The sequence below is a fragment of the Cucurbita pepo genome, chromosome 17 (genome assembly GCF_057944985.1).
Source record: "Cucurbita pepo subsp. pepo isolate OVF chromosome 17, ASM5794498v1, whole genome shotgun sequence".
Taxonomy (NCBI): domain Eukaryota; kingdom Viridiplantae; phylum Streptophyta; class Magnoliopsida; order Cucurbitales; family Cucurbitaceae; genus Cucurbita; species Cucurbita pepo.
In genome coordinates, this window is record NC_141814.1 from 2,096,886 (window position 1) to 2,116,804 (window position 19,919).

At 36.0% G+C, this 19,919-nt stretch overlaps 3 protein-coding genes across 5 annotated transcripts; 2 read left to right on the forward strand and 1 right to left on the reverse strand.

Annotated features, from left to right (window-relative positions):
• Window positions 1-1,434: 1,434 nt before the first annotated feature.
• On the forward strand, window positions 1,435-3,295 carry LOC111778045 (chaperone protein dnaJ 20, chloroplastic). The gene is made up of 2 exons (XM_023657655.2): window positions 1,435-2,073; window positions 2,839-3,295. The coding sequence occupies exons 1-2, from the start codon at window positions 1,612-1,614 to the stop codon at window positions 2,995-2,997; spliced, it is 621 nt and encodes a 206-aa protein (XP_023513423.1). The 5' UTR covers window positions 1,435-1,611; the 3' UTR covers window positions 2,998-3,295.
• A 4,871-nt stretch (window positions 3,296-8,166) lies between these two features.
• LOC111778390 (protein ECERIFERUM 26-like) lies at window positions 8,167-11,224 on the forward strand. The gene is made up of 2 exons (XM_023658180.2): window positions 8,167-8,669; window positions 10,213-11,224. The coding sequence occupies exons 1-2, from the start codon at window positions 8,232-8,234 to the stop codon at window positions 11,098-11,100; spliced, it is 1,326 nt and encodes a 441-aa protein (XP_023513948.2). The 5' UTR covers window positions 8,167-8,231; the 3' UTR covers window positions 11,101-11,224.
• Window positions 11,225-11,881: 657 nt separating this feature from the next.
• On the reverse strand, window positions 11,882-19,337 carry LOC111778389 (uncharacterized). Of its 3 annotated transcripts, XR_002812539.2 has the most exons (5): window positions 18,989-19,337; window positions 17,740-18,703; window positions 13,171-14,206; window positions 12,364-13,042; window positions 11,882-12,235 (listed from the first exon to the last, which is right to left on the reverse strand). XR_002812539.2 is itself a non-coding variant. In XM_023658176.2 (4 exons), the coding sequence occupies exons 2-4, from the start codon at window positions 17,815-17,817 to the stop codon at window positions 12,474-12,476; spliced, it is 1,683 nt and encodes a 560-aa protein (XP_023513944.2). In that variant the 5' UTR covers window positions 17,818-18,703; window positions 18,989-19,337; the 3' UTR covers window positions 11,882-12,473. The 3 variants fall into 3 exon arrangements, 2 of the variants coding, with proteins under 2 accessions (XP_023513944.2, XP_023513947.2); XM_023658176.2 differs by having other exon boundaries at window positions 11,882-13,042; XM_023658179.2 differs by having other exon boundaries at window positions 11,882-13,042; window positions 17,740-19,337.
• Window positions 19,338-19,919: the final 582 nt, after the last annotated feature.

Here is a 19,919-nt window from a genome sequence, read left to right on the forward strand (position 1 = left end):
GTTTCCAAATTGGGCTTGGGCCTTCTAAATTTGGACTTCGGCCCATCAATAAGATTATACCGACTTAGGCCCATTTTTAGAAAAAGGAATTTAAGGCCCATTTTTAAAGGTCCGTTTTGGAAAACATCCAAAAATGGAAATTTGAGCTTACATTATTTTGCAACGACATATATTATATTAAAAATAAAAATTATTTTGCAGTAAACTAGCACGGTATTCAACGTCCTCGCTCATTATCTAATATCTGGCTCTTATATCATTTGTAACCATTCCAAGCCTACCGCTAACAGATGTTGTCTGTTTTTGCTTATTACGAATCGTTGTCAATCTCATTATTTTTAAAACGCGTGCTGGAAAGAGGTTTCCACCCCTTTACGTCGTTATTTTTTATCCACCCCCTTCGGGCCCAACGTCTTTACTGGCACACCGCCTCGTGTCTACCCCCTTCAGGGAACAGTGAGAAGGCTGGCACACCGTCCAATGTCTAGCTCCGATACCATTTGTAACAGTTCAAGCTCACCACTAACAGATATTGCCCTATTTGGGTTTTCCCTTCCAGGCTTCCCCTCCTGGCTTTAAAACGCGTCTCGTATCGAAGATTTCCACACCCTTGCAAAGGGTGTTTTGTTCTCCTCCCAACCAATGTGGACATCACATTGACAATATTTGTCCCACGAACTCAAACCCGAAATCGAACCAAATCAATTCGGATTCAAAAAAAATAAACTCCATTCAACCCAAAATATTAACCCAACCCCTATGATTCGGGTTAGGTCGGTTTGAGTTGTCCGGATGGAATGAAATTAGTTTTGAGAAAGCTACGTGCCACGTGGCTTGTGGCTTGTTAAATGAGACCATTGGTTTCAGATACAGTGGCTTGTGAAACCTGGGGTGGGTTACCATAGATTTGGCTCACAAAATTAAGCCCCTTGAAATTAATTTTAGATAATAACAACCAAAATAATTAAATAAATAATAACATACTCATAAATAAATTATTATCATGGTTAATTAACACTTAAGTTCATCTAATTATTACCGTACCAAAAAAAATAAAACCAAAATTAATAATTAAATTTTTTAAAAATAATCTAAAACCAAAATAAAATAAAAATGGACCAAATTCTTTGAACCTGGTGATTTTTTTATATTAACTATAAAAAATAAAAATAAAATTGGAAGTATACAAAATTATAGGACTCTGTCATGTCAAGTTTTTAATAAATATTTAATAAATGTAATTTAAAAATATTTATGAAATTAAAAAAAAAAAAAGTAAGAATAAGAATATTTTTATTTTAAAGAAACGACAAATTAAAAGGTATTTTTTTATAAATTAGTAAGAAATTAATCCCCACCTCACATTTTTTTTTAATTTAAAAATTTAATAAATAATAAATGGCGTACTAATTTATATATATATATATACGTAAGTCAGCTATGAACCCCATTGAAACCGTAACGGGGGAAGCCAATTCAGACAAGAAATTCACAGGAACTTTTTTGCTTTTGCTCATGCCGTACTTACTTCCGCAGTCGACGAACCAGCGAGTGGTGAAGGTTCATCAGAGTAAGATTTCAGTGACATAATCGGAAGAAGAAATCACAGAGATGCGTGGTTACGGTTTGGCTTTATCTGGTACTGATTCACGTAGCCTTTTACCGGCGATGCCTCCGATTTTCTCTCCGAGAAGAGCCTCTTCGTCGGTAGGAAATTCGCAGGTTCTGTTTCCGAAATCGACACGGACTCCTTCTCTTTGCGTCAGAGCGAAGGCAGCCGTCGTCGACGAGGCGGTTGTCTCCGACGCTGTTGAGATTAGCTTCTACGATCTTTTAGGAATACCGGAGTCGGGGTCTATGGCGGAGATTAAGCAGGCGTACAAGCAGTTGGCTCGGAAATATCATCCGGACGTCTCGCCGCCGGATAGGATCGAGGAGTATACCAGAAAGTTCATCAAGGTTCAGGAGGCGTACGAGACGTTGTCTGATCCTAGTATGAGAGCTTTGTATGATAGAGACATGTTGGGAGGCCTTCACCTTGCTTTCTCTGCTCGAAGACGTGGCAACAACGAGGTACATTTCTTGCCGATTTTTTAGGTCAATTTGGTTTCTGAATCAATTAGGAATCGGATGCCTTCTCTACCTTATTTCATGGCAAATTATTTCGTTTTATTGAGTTGATTTTTGACCTGATTCGAACAATTTCGCCTCCTGATCCTGAATTAATTTCTATGACCTATTCGTTGATTCAACCTGGATTTCTGCAACCTCTCAATCGAGCTTTTCAATTGTTTATCCTTTGAACTATTACTCTATTTTCTGCTTGTACATGAATCGGCATAGGGATTGCGGCTGCAAAAATCTTATGATTTGTTTTTGTATAGGTAATTAGATGAAGAACATAATCTGATATTTCTTTTAAAAAAAAACTATTAGTTGAAACATAATTTACAAACTACAGAGGTATATTGACGATATTACAAATGTTCTTTGAGGAATTTATTTTAGCAATTGATTAACCATAATTTTAGGATCTTTTGATTCTATCCTCTGTCTCACTTGCTAGTTGCTTAGGCTTGCCGCATGCTTCTATTATACTTTTCAAAATGCCAAAGTCACACAAGACGTTTTAGCGTTAAATTTTTTTACTTCACCATCGTTTCTTAAAATAATCTGTTCTTAATTCAAATGACTTAAGTGCTTCAAAACAGGGATAATCAAGACAAAATTATGATTCCTGGATATAATCATATGGCAGATATCAATTCTTGTAGTTTCTATATCAGAATTTCCTAAATTAAATATGCACTTGTCTGATTCTTTCCTTGAATTACTCAGGAAATGGAAGTGAAAAGTGGGTGGAAGAGCCGTTGGGAGGATCAGCTATCAGGCTTGAGGAGAAGAAGCATGAACAAAGATTCAGGAGCAAGCATGTCGTGGGGAGCTCGAATGCGCAGACAAAGGGACGAGCTTAACGACGACGAAGACGACGTGTAATTTGGTTTCTCCCTTGCTCTAAAACTTTCAACCTTCCTGCACATAGCTGATACAATATTCAATAGCTGGATTCAAGAGCTTAATTAGCACTCTTTATACACAGCCTACTGAGTACTAGAACTTCTACTTCCACTGTGAAACCCAAATTGTTTAGAGCCCAAAAATTGGGAAGTTTTTCATAGGGAATGTAAATCACTAGAAAGCTAGTATTCAATGTATATATATGGAATTCAAAATTTCTCGAGTACTTGAGTTTCTAAACTGATCTCAGAATAATCTATCAGTGTTTACTTGATCATTCCTTGCTTGATAACACACAATCTTGTTCAACCAGTGATCTCAGTTCTTGTTTTCCACTCCAACCATTGTTAGATTATGTTCCAGCCTCACTTTTAGTTTTGAACACCATGGGTTGCCCACAATAATCGACCACTTTTCTAAGATTTAATATCCTATAAGTTTCCTTACGAACCAAATGTCTCAGTAGAATAGTTGGACTCACCCGTAAAAGGGAAAACGAGAAGTTCACCACATCAACCAAATATAGAAGGTCACGTTGTTACCATGACAATCAATGTCATAAAATTATACCGTTATCTTGTCAGAATAGTCGAGAAAAACCTTAGGACAATACTCAATAATGGAGGGTTCGAGAAAGCGATGTAACCCATTAAGAGTGAGCCGAGTGTGAGAAAGGGGACCAATAGCAGGTGGGTGGTAGCAGATGTGTGTAATTTATGTTCATTATTGAAGGGTCATTTTCATGGTGCAACCCATCCAAGCTGGGTTGGAAAACCAACCACCACATGAGCCACCTTTTCAATAGGACACTTCTAAGTTATTGGGCTGATGTGACCCTCTTTGTTCTTCACATCCCAGTGTTTATTTTACGAGTTCGTTCTTTTTGGTATTTAACATCTAATATTGTATCGTTAATAAGCTTAATTTTTGTATAGATATCTATATTGTTAACATAATAGAGTATTTTTAGCTGTTTAAAACGGAAAACGCTCCAACTCTTAATAAGAATGCACTAATGGAGTATTCTTGACGAACACTCCCACTTTTATAAGAACGCGCCAATGAAAAAGAATTATTACTTGCTTCCAAGCTAAAAATATTTTATCTTATGGTAGGTTATCATACAAAAAGAATTATTATCATTAGTAAATAACAAAATACATACTAAAATTTAGGCAAAAAAACAAAATAATTTTAGTTGAAATTATTATTTAATAGATATTTTGTGGATTAATCAAATTTAATTGGCAACCCACCAAATTTAGGAAGCAAACCAACAAAAAAAATTAGAAAAAAATAATAATTGAATTAAAAAAAAATGTTCTAGAAGTTCTAGAAGGACAAAAAATAATAATAATAATAATAATAATAATAATAATAATAATCTGAAAAAAGTAAAAAACAATTGATTTTTTTTTTTTTTTTTAAAAAAGAGAAGATCTAGAAGTACATAGAAAATACAGAAATCCATGTCCTCCAAGCTCAACCGGAGGCGGGGGGTTGCGTGGTAGGCGTGTTTGTCGCAACGCGCATTGGATTTGGGGCCGCGTCAAGGTGAGGCCACAGCCGCACAGCTTCTTGGCGTTTTGCGTGGGTTTGTCGTGTTTTGGAGTGCGAGTAGCATGCGGTGGATCTATGGGCTACCCAAAACAACAGCAACAATACTACTACCTTACTTACCAATTATAACCTTTTTCATTCCTTTCTTTTTTATCAACCTACCACGTATATTATTCTCTTTATTCCGTTACGTATTATCGTCACATTTATTTAGCGAGGTTTTCAAACCCTTATAATAAACATGGGTTTCACCCTGTTGGTAGCCAACGTCCTCACTGACACACCGCTCGGTATTTGATTCTTGTAACAGTCAAAACCCACCGCTAGTAAATATTATCCGTTTTGATCTGTTACATATTGTCATCAACCTTATGATTTTAAAACGTGTCTACTAGTGAAAGGTTTCCACACTCTTCTAAGTGTGAAAACCTCTCTCTAACAAACGTGTTTTAAAACTGTGAGACTGACGGATATATGTAACGGGCCAAATCGGATAATATTAATTAGTGGTAGCATCGGACGGTTACAATATATGTTTTAATTAAACTCTTATTTCTTCCGTAAATTAATAATATTTTTAAAATATTGTATATATTTGAAATGATTATAAACTAAGTTGGATACAGTAAAAATCATTATTATCTTCATTGCTTTACTGTCTATGATTCTAAATGTTGTTTGAGTTGAAAAAATTTTACAACTCAAATAATGGGTTTGGTCTAAAAAACGTCCAAACACAACCCCGACCCAACCCACGAATATCCATAATTCTAAACATATTGGAATCATCTTTTCAAGCTCGGTTAGAAGATAAACTAAAATTATGAATTAGTTTAAAGAAAATATATATTTATTCACGAGATCTGTATCGATGTTTTAAAGTAATATAATTAAATAACTATTATTTAGACCTATCGAGTCTATCGTGTGTTGGGGACACTATTCAACTATAAAGTTCATCATAAATGTGAGTAAAGTTTGCATTAAATCTTCCCTAACTTCTCTTCTTTGGCCCCTTGTCACACCGTTCTTTATACGTATTCTTGGTTCTTGCTTGTTTTTCCCGACAATGGTATAGATTAGTCGGCATTTTGTAGATATCACTTGAATATTGAACACGCTTCTCTTATAAGTTTCGGACAAGTTAGAGTCGTCTTCTATAGCGCTCCTAAAGTTGGTGGAGTGTACGAGATTGAATTAACGCTCTTTTATAACTAAAATTAGAATTAAAATTATATGTTGCTTAAAAATAAATTCATTACTTTTTATTATTATTAATATAATATTTTTTTAAAATAATAATTTTTTAAGGACATAAATTTTCTTTTAATTTTTAAAATAATTTGTTAATAAATAATTTCCTACGTGGCTAAGATCTATTATAGTAAAATATTTATTAAAAAAAGATTTTTTTTTTTTTGTCTAACAGAAAATCTCCATTATTTCCTCATCATGAAACCCAGGATTTTAGCCCAAATGAGAGATAGAAAGTCTTATGGATAGTGTTATAATTTACTATTTATTCAGAAATAATAATAATAATAATAATAATAATAATAATAATAATAACAATAATAATAATAATAATAATAATAATAATAATAATAAATGCCATTAAATTATAACCAAATCATATAAATAATGATTTCAATTTTTTTTAATATGGTAAAACTAATAAGAAAAATCTCTACGTAAAAAAATTTGGGCCAAAACAGAAAGGTCGAGCCATGAGACAAAGAAGAAAGAGGAATTTTGGGCTTCCGCTCCTCGGCCTTGTCTTTAAGGCTGAGACTGACTCTATGGTTGACTTTTCAAAGGGGCACGGCAGAGGAAGCCTGTAGAGTTTGATGGTTAATTTTAAGGATAGTCTAAGATTCATCGTGGAACACTAAAATTAACTCCGAATAAATTGACATTCATCTTTGGAGGATTTTTAAATCTATCCCTACGAGATTTGTAGGACAATCTTGAAGATAATTTAAGGCCTATCTCGAAGCATTTAAGCCTATGAAAAATAATTCAATAAGGCCCAATATAACGTCCTAAGAAAAGACGATTAAAAATGATTACTCTCAAATTGGGTTTTAACCATGAATCTCGATCGTGAGAGCTAATATTACGAGTAAAATTGAATCAAGAAGAAAAACTTAAGTTATGAGATAAAACGAAGGAGAAACTGATAGAAAAAAAGTCAAACGTTGAATAAATTTTGGCCAAAACAAAAAGATCAGATCGTGGGCAACGGAGGAGAAGAGAGGAATTTGGGCTAAACCCCAATCTACTACTACTCGGCCTCTCACGGGGCACGTGTTTTGCATTCCTCCGGCTAGTGGTATCAAACGGTTTCATTTTTTACCTAATTGCAAGAACAAGGCTAAAAACCCTAATTACAGCTCAATTATCCGTGCTAACTTAAAATATTGAAAATGGTGTGCAAACAAGTTGACTATCAGTGTCATGTGGAGCTCACGTGCATTTCCGCTATTTGGATTTGGGCAAAAATCAATTTGTTTCATCAAAATTTCATTGGTTTCACATTTATTATAATAATAATAATAAAATTTATTAACCAAATTACGAAAGAAACCATATCTTACTTTCATCCAACATCGTGGTGCATTAGTTTGCCACTTTGACAGACCAACGTGTTGTCAAGGTCTACGATGATTGACTCGACTGAAGCAGGTGATTAAATTAAAAAATATATTTTAAAATAATGTATAGTTAATAAATTCATCTAATAATTAGATTTATTGAGCAGGAAACAATAATAAATTTTGCATTAAATATCAAAGCAAAAAAGAAAATTGCATTAATTATTTCACCTTCTCCTCTTTGCATAACACTGATTTTTATTTAATTCATCCTTCCTCACATGGAAGCTGATTTTTTTTTTTAAATAATTAATTTGGTTAAATATGGAAAATTTTAAATTTAATATTTTATAAGCTAAGTTTGAAAGTCTATTAATACGATATTCTTTTAATAGAATTAAATAATAAATTCATATAATATGTGGGCTAAATATAGAGATGACACAAGTTTATAAGCAAAAATGCATTTGTTATTATTATTCTTATTATATTTTTTTTTATAATATTTAAAATGTTATTATTATTATTATTTTTTTTATTGGGTCCAAAAAAAAATTACAAAAGGGGCCTTATAATTTCAAGAAAATTGAAATTTAACCCATTTATTTTTAAATATTAGACTTGTGGTTAAAATGGACTATTTTTAATTATTTTTTTTATGGAACTATAAATATTATTTTTAAAGTTTTAAGTTTTATTAAATTATAAGACGGGTAAGGATTAAATTCTAATTTTGTTCGAAAAAATAATATTTAAATATAATTTTGTTAATTTTTAATTAAACACGACATTAAAACGAGTTGGGTGAGGGATAATATATGCCTATTTTTTGAGTTAGTGCTTAATGGATGATTATGTGTTTTATTAAGTTAGGGATTGAGTAATGTTATTCCGACAGGTAACAACTAGCTAATTGAAAATAACAGCCACTAAGCAGCCGACACGTAATTAAATGCCATTAAAATCCCTCACCCGCTCAAACCCTTCTTCGTCCCCTCTTTAAACCCCAATTTTTCTCCCCCTTTCTTCTCCGTCAAACAAATCCCTCCTCCTTCCGCCATGGTTTCCGGCGACAATGAACAGAGCCTCGTCCACAACTTCCTCGTCTCTTCCGTCGGCCCTGGCTACTCGATTGGATCCGACAACGCCTATCACTTATCCGGCCTCGATTTGGCGATGAAGCTCCATTACATCCACGGAATCTACTTCTTCGATTCCGAGGCCAGCCGGTCGCTGACGGTACCGCAGATTAAGTCGGCGACGTTCTCTTTGTTCAACGAGTACTACATCACCTGCGGCCGTCTCCGTCTGGCGGATTCCGGCCGGCCGTTCATAAAGTGTAATGACTGCGGCGCTAGGTTTATTGAAGCGGAGTGCCGTATGACGGTGGCGGAATGGCTAGAAACGACCGGAAACGATTGTTCGTCTCTGAAATTGCTGGTTCCGCAGAAGAATATCGGACCGGAATTGCAGTTTTCGCCGCTCATTTATATGCAGGTTCGTGGTTCGATTCAGATATCGTTTATTTCAAAATGAATTTAATGAGTTTATTATTTATTTTCTGTACTATATTTAATAACTACAACACTGACGGTTGCTTTGAACAATCTTTTCAAGTTTTTTTTTTAATAAAAAAAATTATATAAACCTCTCTCTTAGGTGAATTCCTACGTCCGTTGGTAAGGAAATGAAGCATTACTGTGTACAAACCTCTCTCTACCCAATCTGTTTTTGAATTGTGAAGTTGACCACTATATGTAATGGACTAAAACAGATAATATCTGCCCGTAGTGAGCTGAATTACTACCTTCGTATATGCTAGTATAACTCACACTTAAATATTTATTCTATATAAAAATAGTAAAAATAAATGTTTTTTTTTAGTTTATTTAGATTACTTTCCACTTATAAAATTACTTAAAAGCGATTTTTTAAAATAGTATTGTAATATATATATATATATATATATATATATATATATTTTAATTTTGTTCGATATTAAAAGTTCAAATTATTATTATTATTATTATTATTGGTTCAAATTATTATATTAAATTAAAGAAAATGGTAACACAAATATCATATTCATAAAAATAAATAACATAAAGTATTATATTTGTTTTAATTTTATGATTTTCGTTATCAAAATTAATGCATATGATGTACATGTAGCATATAATAAAACGTTATTTTCTCATATTAAAACCAAGCTTCCAGCTCTGTGAAGTTGATCTTTCACGCGTCTAGACATAAATTTTTTAGTTGAACAACTTTTTTCGAGTTAGAACATCAAAAAATGTTATTATTTATTTACTTATTTGATGTATAAAATTTTGAACCGTATTGTTTTTTTTCCTGCATAGGATTTATTTGGTTGGTTGGTCGGTCGGTTTCTTAAGCTAACTTTCTTTGGTCCATAAGATTGAAACCGGTATCTAATGAGTCACTGAACATAAAATACATAAATAAATAAAATTATTTAAAAAAAAAAATCTTATAGCAATATAATTAAAAAAAAAAAAAAAAAGCAAAATGTTATTTTTTAAATTTTTAATTAATATAAACCCTAAACCCTAAAAAACTTCTATTTCTATTTTTAGTTCATTAATTAAAAAGTCATGAAATTTAATAATAATTATTATTTTCCACTTTTTCATAAATTATTAGAAGCTTTTATAGGAAATGGGAATAATTTATTTCCATTAGTTGTGGTAGTAAATAATGATGGGTTTCTAGTTGGGAGATATGTATATATATATATATTCCAAGTTGTATTTATTTATTTATTTATTATGTCATTATTTTAAAAATATAAATACAAGGGTGAGTACGAGGTTATTAAATAAATTTATTATATTTTCCATATTTTACTTATTTATTTATTTATTATGTCATTATTTTAAATATATAAATACAAGGGTGAGTTCGAGGATTTATTTAGTGTACAAAATATTAATTATTTTATTAAGACATGTTGTAATCAGCTGATTTAAATTATTTTATTTATTTATTTATTTCGTTAATTTAACTTAATTTATAGGTGACGAGGTTCAAGTGTAAAGGCTTCTCAATTGGGCTGAGCTGGTCCCACATCCTTAGCGACGCCTTCTCCGCCGCCGTTTTCATGAACGCTCTCACCGACCTCCTCTTCGGCGGCGCCCCCTCCGCCATCACTCCACCTCCGCCACTCGCTGTTGACACGATTACGAAAATTTCTTCGCCGAAATCTCCACTCTCCGCTGCCGCCAAGCCTCCACTTTCCATCCGACGAGTCGACTCAGTCGGCGAAAATTGGATTCCGACCAACAACTGCAAAATGGAATCATTTTCCTTCGAATTAAACGCGACCCAGTTGGCTAAATTACAGACCCAGATGCCTCACCTAACCCCACCTTTCGAATCTATCTCCGCCGTCCTTTGGCAGTCCATAGCCAAGCTCCGGCGAGGCTCCGAACCCACGACGGTGACTCTCTGTAAACTCAACGCTATTAAACCAAAGGGGAAGATAACTGGGAATGCCCAAAAGATCAGCACGGTCAAATTCACCGCCGCCGCAATCTCCGCCGCTGATCGGAGGGAGCTGGCTGAGCTTCTGGTGGATAATGCAGGGGAGGAAGAAAATAAGCTAATTGAAGAGGCTGTGGAAAGGGATGATGGAGTGAGTGATTTCATTGTTTATGGAGCGAATTTGACATTCGTGAAATGGGATGAAGCTGATTTGTATGGAGATGGGATGGAATTGAATTCTGAGAGGCCCAAATATGTGTACTACACCTTGCACGGCGTTGGCGACAGTGGCGCGGTGGTGGTGGTTCCCGGGTCGGGCGACAATAGCGGCAGCAAAGGGAGGTTGGTGACTGTAATTCTGCCGGAGAATGAAGTGGTGCAGCTGAAGGCTGAGTTGATGGCCAATGGAATGGTGGTATAGAAACTTAAGGTCTTTATATGTCAAAGATAAGAAAAGGTCACCACCATTATAATAGTGGTGCTTCTTTCACGTATGTTTGTGTACAAGTTATGAGTGTTGACTTTATGAATTGGTGTATTTTTAAGGGCTTGGAAATATCAATTTCAATTATATAAGAGAAAATCTCAACGAGCTCGACATACTTAGTGGGATAAGGACATCCGAGATCAAGATCGAAAAACCAACCACCAACCACTAATCCCGCTCGACATACTTAGTAGGAGAAGGACATTCGAGATCAAAACTAGAAAGCAGACCACCAGCCCCACTTAACATGTTTAGTGGGAGAAGGACATCTGAGATCAGGATCAAAAAGCCAACCACCAACCACTAATCCCGCTCGACATACTTAGAAAGCAGACCACCAACCCTAATTAACATATTTAGTGGGAGAAGGACATCCGAGATCAAGATCAAAAAGACAAGCACCAACCCTACTTGACATACTTAGTGGGAGAAGGATAAACGTGAACGTAAACAGGTAGAAGGGTACCTAAACATAGGTCTACGAGCTTACGAGGTTAGGCATATGCCTCGACCAAGAGATTAGAGGTTAAGATCCTCCACCGTGCTTGCTCGTGGTTGAAAAGCAACCGTCTTTGTTTATCTTACGAGCAACAAACAAGTAGGAATGAAAACTAAAGGGAAGGAGGGTGATGGGGATGAACGAATTAGCACTACTTTTCCTTTTTTTTTCCCTCTATCTTACATTTGTGTAAGTAAAAAGTTGAGTTGTATGATACAAATCAAAATTGTGGAGTTGTAAAGACCACATCTAATTCCTTTCACATTCTCAATTAGAAAGTGCTTTTTTCAGCTCCAACCAAATTATAAATAAAATACCACAAGCTCACACTTCTCTCTCTTTCTCTCTCTCCCTCTCTCTCTCTCTCTCTCTCTGCAGGAAAAAACACCTCCCAGAGCTACCTTTATGAATTTTCTCATTTCAATGAATTAGTTATTTAATGTCCTAACCCAAAAACCACCTCCCGTACCTGGCCGCCCCGTGTCACCGTCATGCTTGTCCGAGAAAAAGGCGATTGTGACACCCCGCACGCACCCCTCAATGATCAACAAGAGCATTCCACAGCTGCTGCTGTTCCAATCAACAATTTGATAGGAAGATGATCAAACTCACATTGTCCAGCCCCATCGAGCCAGCCAGCCAGCTGCCAGAACCAAGCAAGAATGTGAATGTAGTTGAGTAATCGAAAAACTCCATACCTAGCTGGCTGTTGGTGAACCACAACCCCAACACGATTCCAACGTGGGTCGACACCGAGTCGAGTCAAGTCAAGTCAAGTTGGTAAAAAATGCCCAATCATGTGAGACCATCAGTAGGGAATAACATAAGGCAGAGCATAAACATCAGATGGTTCTATCTGCATCGCCTCGGCCCATACCTGCGGCATTTCCTTGGCTTCTGAAGCTTCCAACTCGGGCTTCATCGCTTGGGAAGTATTACTGGTAAATAACCAATCTTGGTTATCAGAATCCGACAATTCCTCCATTTTCGGAACTGAATATACCACGCTCAAGAACTTGGAATCTGGATGGGGTGATTTTTTATGTATTGCAGTAGGTTGAGGTTGAAGTTGAGGTTGAAGTTGAAGTTGAAGTTGAGGTTGAGGTTGAGATTGAGGTTGAGGTTGAGGTTGAGGTTGAGGTTGAGGTTGATCATCCTGTCTGCCCGTCTTGTGTTTCAGAGAGGCGGGCGGGTGGTGATCTTCAATAATGCCATTTATCTTACGTTCTTTACTAACCAAAACAACGTCATTTGCTGCCACGGTCTGTCTCTCTGAAGGAGGCAAGGGGGAAGCCAAGCACGGTTCGAGTATCCTTCCGTTTTCCTTCAATGGATGAGAAGCTGGCCTCAACAACTTACTGGATCTGTTGTCAATTGCTGAAAGAACATTAAGAAAACTATTTTGAGAGCTAAAAAAGCCAACAGTATAAACTACAACAACTTTAAATAAACAGATCCATTGCCAAATAATTACGTGGTTCGTTCGTTTATACGAATAAACTCACCGTGCAAGACTCCATTAGGCTCAAACGCTTTCCGTTTCTTAATTAGATTTTCTTCAACTGCAGCACCAATATTGCTGTCAGGAAGTTGTGATGTATCTGTGTTTGTAGAATGCCTACCTATGAGGTTATCCTTAGTGATCTCTTTTGTTTTATCTACCATTGCATTCTTCTCTTCCTCCTCTTTCTGCTTCGCCTTCTTCTCCTTCTTCTCCTTCGCCTTCTTCTCCTTCTTCTCCTTCGCCTTCTTTTCTTTCTTCTTCTCTTTATCGGTCGCTTTATCGTTTGATCGTCCTTTTTTCTCTTTATCTTTATCCTTGTGCTTGCTCCCTCGTTTTTCTTCACCTTCTTTCGGTCTGATTTTATCATTTGTTTCTTTCCTTCTCTCCGCAATTTTCTCTGCTGATTCAATGGTTGCATTCGCAGTCGTAGTCGTAGTTGCAGTGAAACTTGGGACCGTAGAATCTCCACTGAATCTTTCGTCGTGTCTAATTCCTTGACCGTTGTATTTTCCTTGATCAATTGTCTTGTTCTTGATATATTCCTTATTACCTTCAAACAAGATCTCAGAACTCCTAGCCACCTGTGTGGCCACTCCATCGTCCCTTTTCGGTTGTGCAACAGCAAGTTTCTGGACCTTTGCAGTTCCACTGTCCTCGATTCTCCTCCCCACCTCCGGCACCAACTTCGAGTTCTTCGTCTCCTTAGGAAGAACAGTATTCTGACTAATCTTATTTCCGACGTAAGAATCAAGTTTCCCAGAATGCTTCTCCTCTTGGATACTATTATGTTTGATTCTAACAACTTCCTCTCCATTTTGACTCTTGATTTTCCCAGAAGGTCTACTGTCCTCCAAGGCATGTGGTGCTTTCTCCTTCTCCTTCTCCTTATCCCTTTCCTTCTTTTTGTCACGATCTTTCTTTTTGTCTTTCTTTTCCCGGCGTTTCTCCTCACTTTTATCCTTATCTCTTTTTTCTTTACCCTCTTTCTTCTCCTTCTCCTTTTTCTCCTTTTTATGTTTTTTCTCTTTGCTCTTCTCCTGCAAATCAGAAAGAAAAGAATGAATACTAAGAGTAATATCATTTTGAAACAAGCGAAAATCCATGAAATGACGAAACCCAGCACGCATTGTTTTAAGCTGGAATTGAAACAAGATAAATAGAAACTAATATGCACGTCTATAGTTAAACGAAAAGGTGCTACAAGATATTGTCAAGAGAGAAAAAAGTAGAGATTACAAGGAAATCGTCGAACATCAACACACCACATCACCAGAGTAGTTATGAACCAGTGCACAAGAGAGACCTAGACGTCGTTTGAGCTACACAAAATCATCTCTCACAATTTCACAAAAATCAATCAAATGTGTTGTGCTTCCAACAAATCCTTTGAATCTCACGAAGGCCTAAAACCAAGCATGGAGCTCAAAATAAGTTGAATGTTTTAGATTGACGCTTATCGTGCAAGAATTTGGAAGCAAAAACATGAAAACATGTGAAGACTCCAAATATGGAACAAAGCGAGGCGAGTCTTCGGAAGCTTGAAACAAGGATCAAAATGAGGATAGAGATTTGTCAAGGAAATGGAAGCATTCTGGCACGGGATTACCGTTAGCAAATATGATCTCAAGCGAATAAGATGGAATTCGATGTCAGCTTACTGGAGAAGTGCTCTTTATACTTTAGATGGTTCTTTGGATAGAGCCCACGCTATAGTGACAAAAAAGAAAAGATCCAAACAAAATTAATTTCTCCATTTCGACTCTATCGGTAGTCTAATTCCCTATAACCCTCTGTCTTAATTGGCACCGATTATGTACGAAAGCTCCCAAAGCCATATCTATCTCTTCTTTCACAGCGTTCTTGCCCTGCATGCAACAAGGGTTGCACCATGGAACATAAATTTTTAGGGGTAGACAAGTGACAACTAAGGGCCAAAAGGTTTTTGATTTTCTGCATCTCTAACAAAAACTTCCATTAAGGGAAAAGAAAATGGAAGTGTAACTTACTTGGATCTTGTCTAATTCATTGAGTTGGCACTTGACAAGGATCAAATAAAACTGTCAACCCCTTCACCTGTTCAAATTTCGAAGTGAAGTCTCCCTAAATCTCAAGTTTATACAGTATGGCACCCACAAAGGCGCGTGCTCCAAAGTTTTTTACGAATAAGAGTTCGAAACAGATCTCATAACCCAACCCACAAAGTCCAGTAAAACTTTTGCAGCTCTAAAGACTGTAATCTAAAGGAGCAAATCAAATATGAACTCTGAATTAGAAAGTAAAACTTCAATTCTAGAATACCAGAGGATTAACACTGGGAAGAGAAAAACAAAAGATGTGCCTACATACAACCCATGTCTCCAGTTCCTTCCTACCACCCAAAGCTCCAAAGACAACCCATGTCCGCCTATACGTCTCCATAAAACATTAGAGATAAGAAATCAAAACAATACTCAATCTGTACATCCATCAGTTTGTAAATACATATATACTCCCCAATCAGTTCATCGGTGTTTAAAGAAGAAATACAGGAAGAAAATATGCTGTTACATAAAATAGATCATTGCAAACAGATCTTTTTAAAACATAATCTAATTATGCAAACATGGACGTTATCAATGACAGGAAGGAATGCATTGAAAATTTGCAGTCATTAAAATTAACGTCCTCGACATTAACACAGCCCTAACATTGTGAAGATATGCAGGCACAAATACAATAAAAAAGGGAAACAATAAGGATAATTTATGTGTGGATGTACATTAAAAATTTGGATCTACGAATCAGGCAGGTTTAAGTTTCGTTAGAGAGGGCAGAAAAATTATAAACCGTTGGCGGAAACCTTCCTCTACCCCAAACAAAGTCAGCCTTTTCAGGGTTAGTAAAAATATGAAGGCATCATCCTCATCTCGTCATTTCGATAACTTCTCCAAAAGCAAGGCTCAACTTCATCTCACTCACCACTCATGCTCTGCCCATGCTTTCATTTTTTTTACTTCTCATTTCATGCCCGTATCTCTCTCAATCTCTAAATTCTTCCCACAGTGATTCATCCTTCTCTCTTCACACAAAAAGCCATCTAGCTCGATTAAAATAGTCAGATTTGCAATTGAGTTGTGCATGACATTCAATATTCCATATCATATTCTATATTAAAGCTTCATTTGTAACTTCCAATAGAATGCTTTGAGGACCTTAGGATTCTCATTTGAAACTAGTGTTTGGTTTGGTTATACACTATTTCTTTTCTCATGCTAGCTTCACATGAGGGACTTATGGTTGTCATTTGAATGTGCATTCCGAAAATGGAATTGGTCTTCTATCAAGTCACCAACCAAACAACCATATGGGGACTTTATCCTTATTCCATACAATATAGTTAACAAAAGGGAAGTCCTCTACACATGGAAAATGTAAGCTAAAGATCTGGAAGGGAGATTAATAAGTGAAAATTCCCAAAGAATTCAAAAGATCAATAAATCAAAAAATAAATAGAATCCCAGTGAAATTGGGCTGACGAGGAATCAAATCTGAAGTTTTACTATCATTAAGATTCCTTCTGAAGAAATTGAAACTTCCCATAGAAGACACGGAAGAGTTCTTGTGTCTCAAGCTTATGCTGCTGAAAGAGATGGAAGAGAAAACTCTGCCATTTAAACAGCTCCCCAACAAAAAAAAAAACGCTACGAAAAATTATTGGGAAATTTTTGGATCACTGATATAATGAGCCATCCAGTGTCATGATTCAAAGCTGAAAGATCTGGTCACACCCCACACTTAAAATACTTGGAAGTACTTGAAATGCCAAATGCCAAATAACATGTATAAATATATGTCTAAGTAGAATAGCATTTTCCCAAAAATATCATTCAGAAGAAAAACCAGAAACATCCATCAAGACAACAAAAGTCTACATCAAACAGAGAACCAAAAACAAGATAATATTTTCAAATACATGGTCAACTTCTCAACAATGTCAGCAAACACTTTCATCATTTAATACTAGAAAAGTGAGAAGCATATATAGCCATCCACAGCTACCATTCATCCGAAGAAACACGTGAATGTGGCAGAAGTATCTTTTAGGTTCTCAAGTCACACAAGAACATTCCAAAAGAAGAACAGATACAAACAAACAAAACAAAATATAAGAAGGAAAATGACTAGCAGAGAGCCTACTCGTAAAACATCTAATGAGCTCAAATCTATCAAAAAAACCAATGGCATACACAGTTAACTCAAGATTCACTAACATCCATGCTTTTAATCTCACAACATAATAATTGTCATTTTACGCGGGACGCGTGGAATCTTCATGGAGAATAATATTCGGCTATCAAGAAGCGACAATGAATCTAGCAGTTTATAAAACCAGTAATTCTTAAAGAAAATAAAAGGATCATTTGATTCATCTAAATGCCAAACAAATACAGTCATTTAAACCTTGATGATGATTGTGAAATAATACCCAATGAACCTCGCAAATGAAGTTATAGTAGGATGCTCCACCAAATATGTCATTAGAGTACTATATTTATACTATATGTATTAGAAGACGAGGAAAGTTATAAACCTTTTTTAGTAGGTCCGCGTCCTCTGCCCTAGATTTCTTCTCATATCCTGGTGGCGGAAATGGAAAACAGCGCGACATTGCACAGAGTATCTAGACAAAAAACAAGAGCTCTCTCCACGGGCGAAAATGCTGTAACTACCTTCCAGAAGCACTGTTCCGAAAAGGGAACGAACAAGAAACTAAGCTGCTGTCCATGCACCATGTCCTCGCATTCATTTCCAGCTTCAATATTCCTCCATATGCTTCTTAGTCAATCCAGAAATTGCAATTTCCAAACCTCAGAGAACTCTCCCACTTATAAACACTATAAACACGAGTACAGGAATAATAAGTACAGGCCAAGAGATATTTCCAAATTCTCAAAAATAACAAGAGCCAACTCTGCCACTTGACTAAATGAATTCTAACCAAGTTCCCAGATATCAGAGAAATCCTAGATGCGAAAGGGCGAAATCAACTGAAACGCAGATAAAAATAACTCCAGAGCAACAAATTCAGCACAAATTAGCTCTCCCGTTCGGCTCGTGGAAAATGTCGATGATTCAAAGCAATGGTCTCTTGATTTTCCTCCGGGGGCGAATTATTAGCTCCTCTTTAAACCAACAGAACCTCCTAATTAGAGATGAAAAACCTAAAACTGTATTGAAAATCCCTTGTAATCCAAGAAATTGATTGGGTTGAAACTGTTCACTGCCAAAAACAAGTCTATAATGTGCAATCCTCTTCCATGATCAGAGAAGCAAAGTTCACTTCATTCTAGTGGTACGTTACAGTTACAGAATCGCGGCCTCGGCGAAGTACAGACTAAAACCCGAATCCCAGGAAAGATCGGAGCTCCAGCCCATTCAAGAGAAAGCGCGATGACGCAGTCATAATCATACTTTCAATCCATAGTCGGTACCAAACCCTAATTAGTGCGAAACCGATAAATTGGAGAGCCACCCAGTTACGATCCGTCAAAACCCTAGAAAATCCACCGAATACATGAGCACATAGCCAGTAGCAAAACCCTAATTTTGATTCCTCAAAACAAAACGAAACGAGAATCGGAAGAAATCCTTTTCGAAAACAAAGAAATATACAGAAAGAATCAAAACCCCTGAAAAACAATACGTATGCAATTACAGGGTATCGATGAAAAGGGTAAAAGCAGCTCGATTCAACCCGATGACGAACAAATTCCAAGGGGGGAAAATCAAGTGTGTCGATGAAAGAAAGTGATTTGAAAATTGGGTAATAATGAGATTACCTTGTCCGCTACAGAGTGGGCAATGTAGAAGGACAAGATCTCTCTCTCGAATCTCGCTCAAACAGAGATTAACCAGAAACAGAAGGCACAGAAAAGGGAGACAAAAAACAATCAAAATTTCCAAGAAAAATAGCAGTTTGAAGCTCTAGATTATCTGTTCTTCTTCTTGTTCTTCCTCTTCTTCTTCTGTGTGAAGAGATTTCAGTGTATTTAGTGTAAAAATTGGGGGTTTCTTCTACTGTGTTCTTCGTTTTCTCTTTGGGTGTATTCCCGTCTCTCTGAGTTCCCCCAACTATTCTGAAGAAAAATATGAGAAACGATTTGAGAATGCCTCAAAACTCCCTTCTTCTTACTCATTACGAGTTTTTATTTCTCTCTCTTTTTTCTTTTTTTCTTTTTTTCTTTTTTTCTTTTTTTAATTAATATTTTTGGGTGATTGGAGGGCACACGCAAGTGTGGGAGACAAAAGGGTAAAATAGGGTTTTACCACCATTTTTCCCCTCACCTTCTCGTGTCGTCGAACTCAAAAAACTATAAACGTCACGTGTTGAACTCAAAAACTACAAACGTTAGGTACAAATGAACTCCGCTTCAATACTCTAAAGCTTATATCTTCAATAAAAAGAACGTATTGTCGAGTCGAGAACCAAACTTTAACTGTGTAGATGGTATTGTAACGAGTATATTTAAGTTAGTTTCTCCCGAGTATAAGATTCACTAATTAATCTATAAAAATTAAAAGGTTACATCAATCCCGAAGAACAAATCATCTAATGGCTTGTGTTCATAAAAAATCATTGCAAAAACTCGAGCTATAATCGAGTAAAAAATACAACAATAAAGGTAAGGAAATAAATCAGGTCGGGTGTATCAATATCCCATCCGGAACTTATCTCAATGATCTTGTAAAACGTCTCAAAAATGTATATTC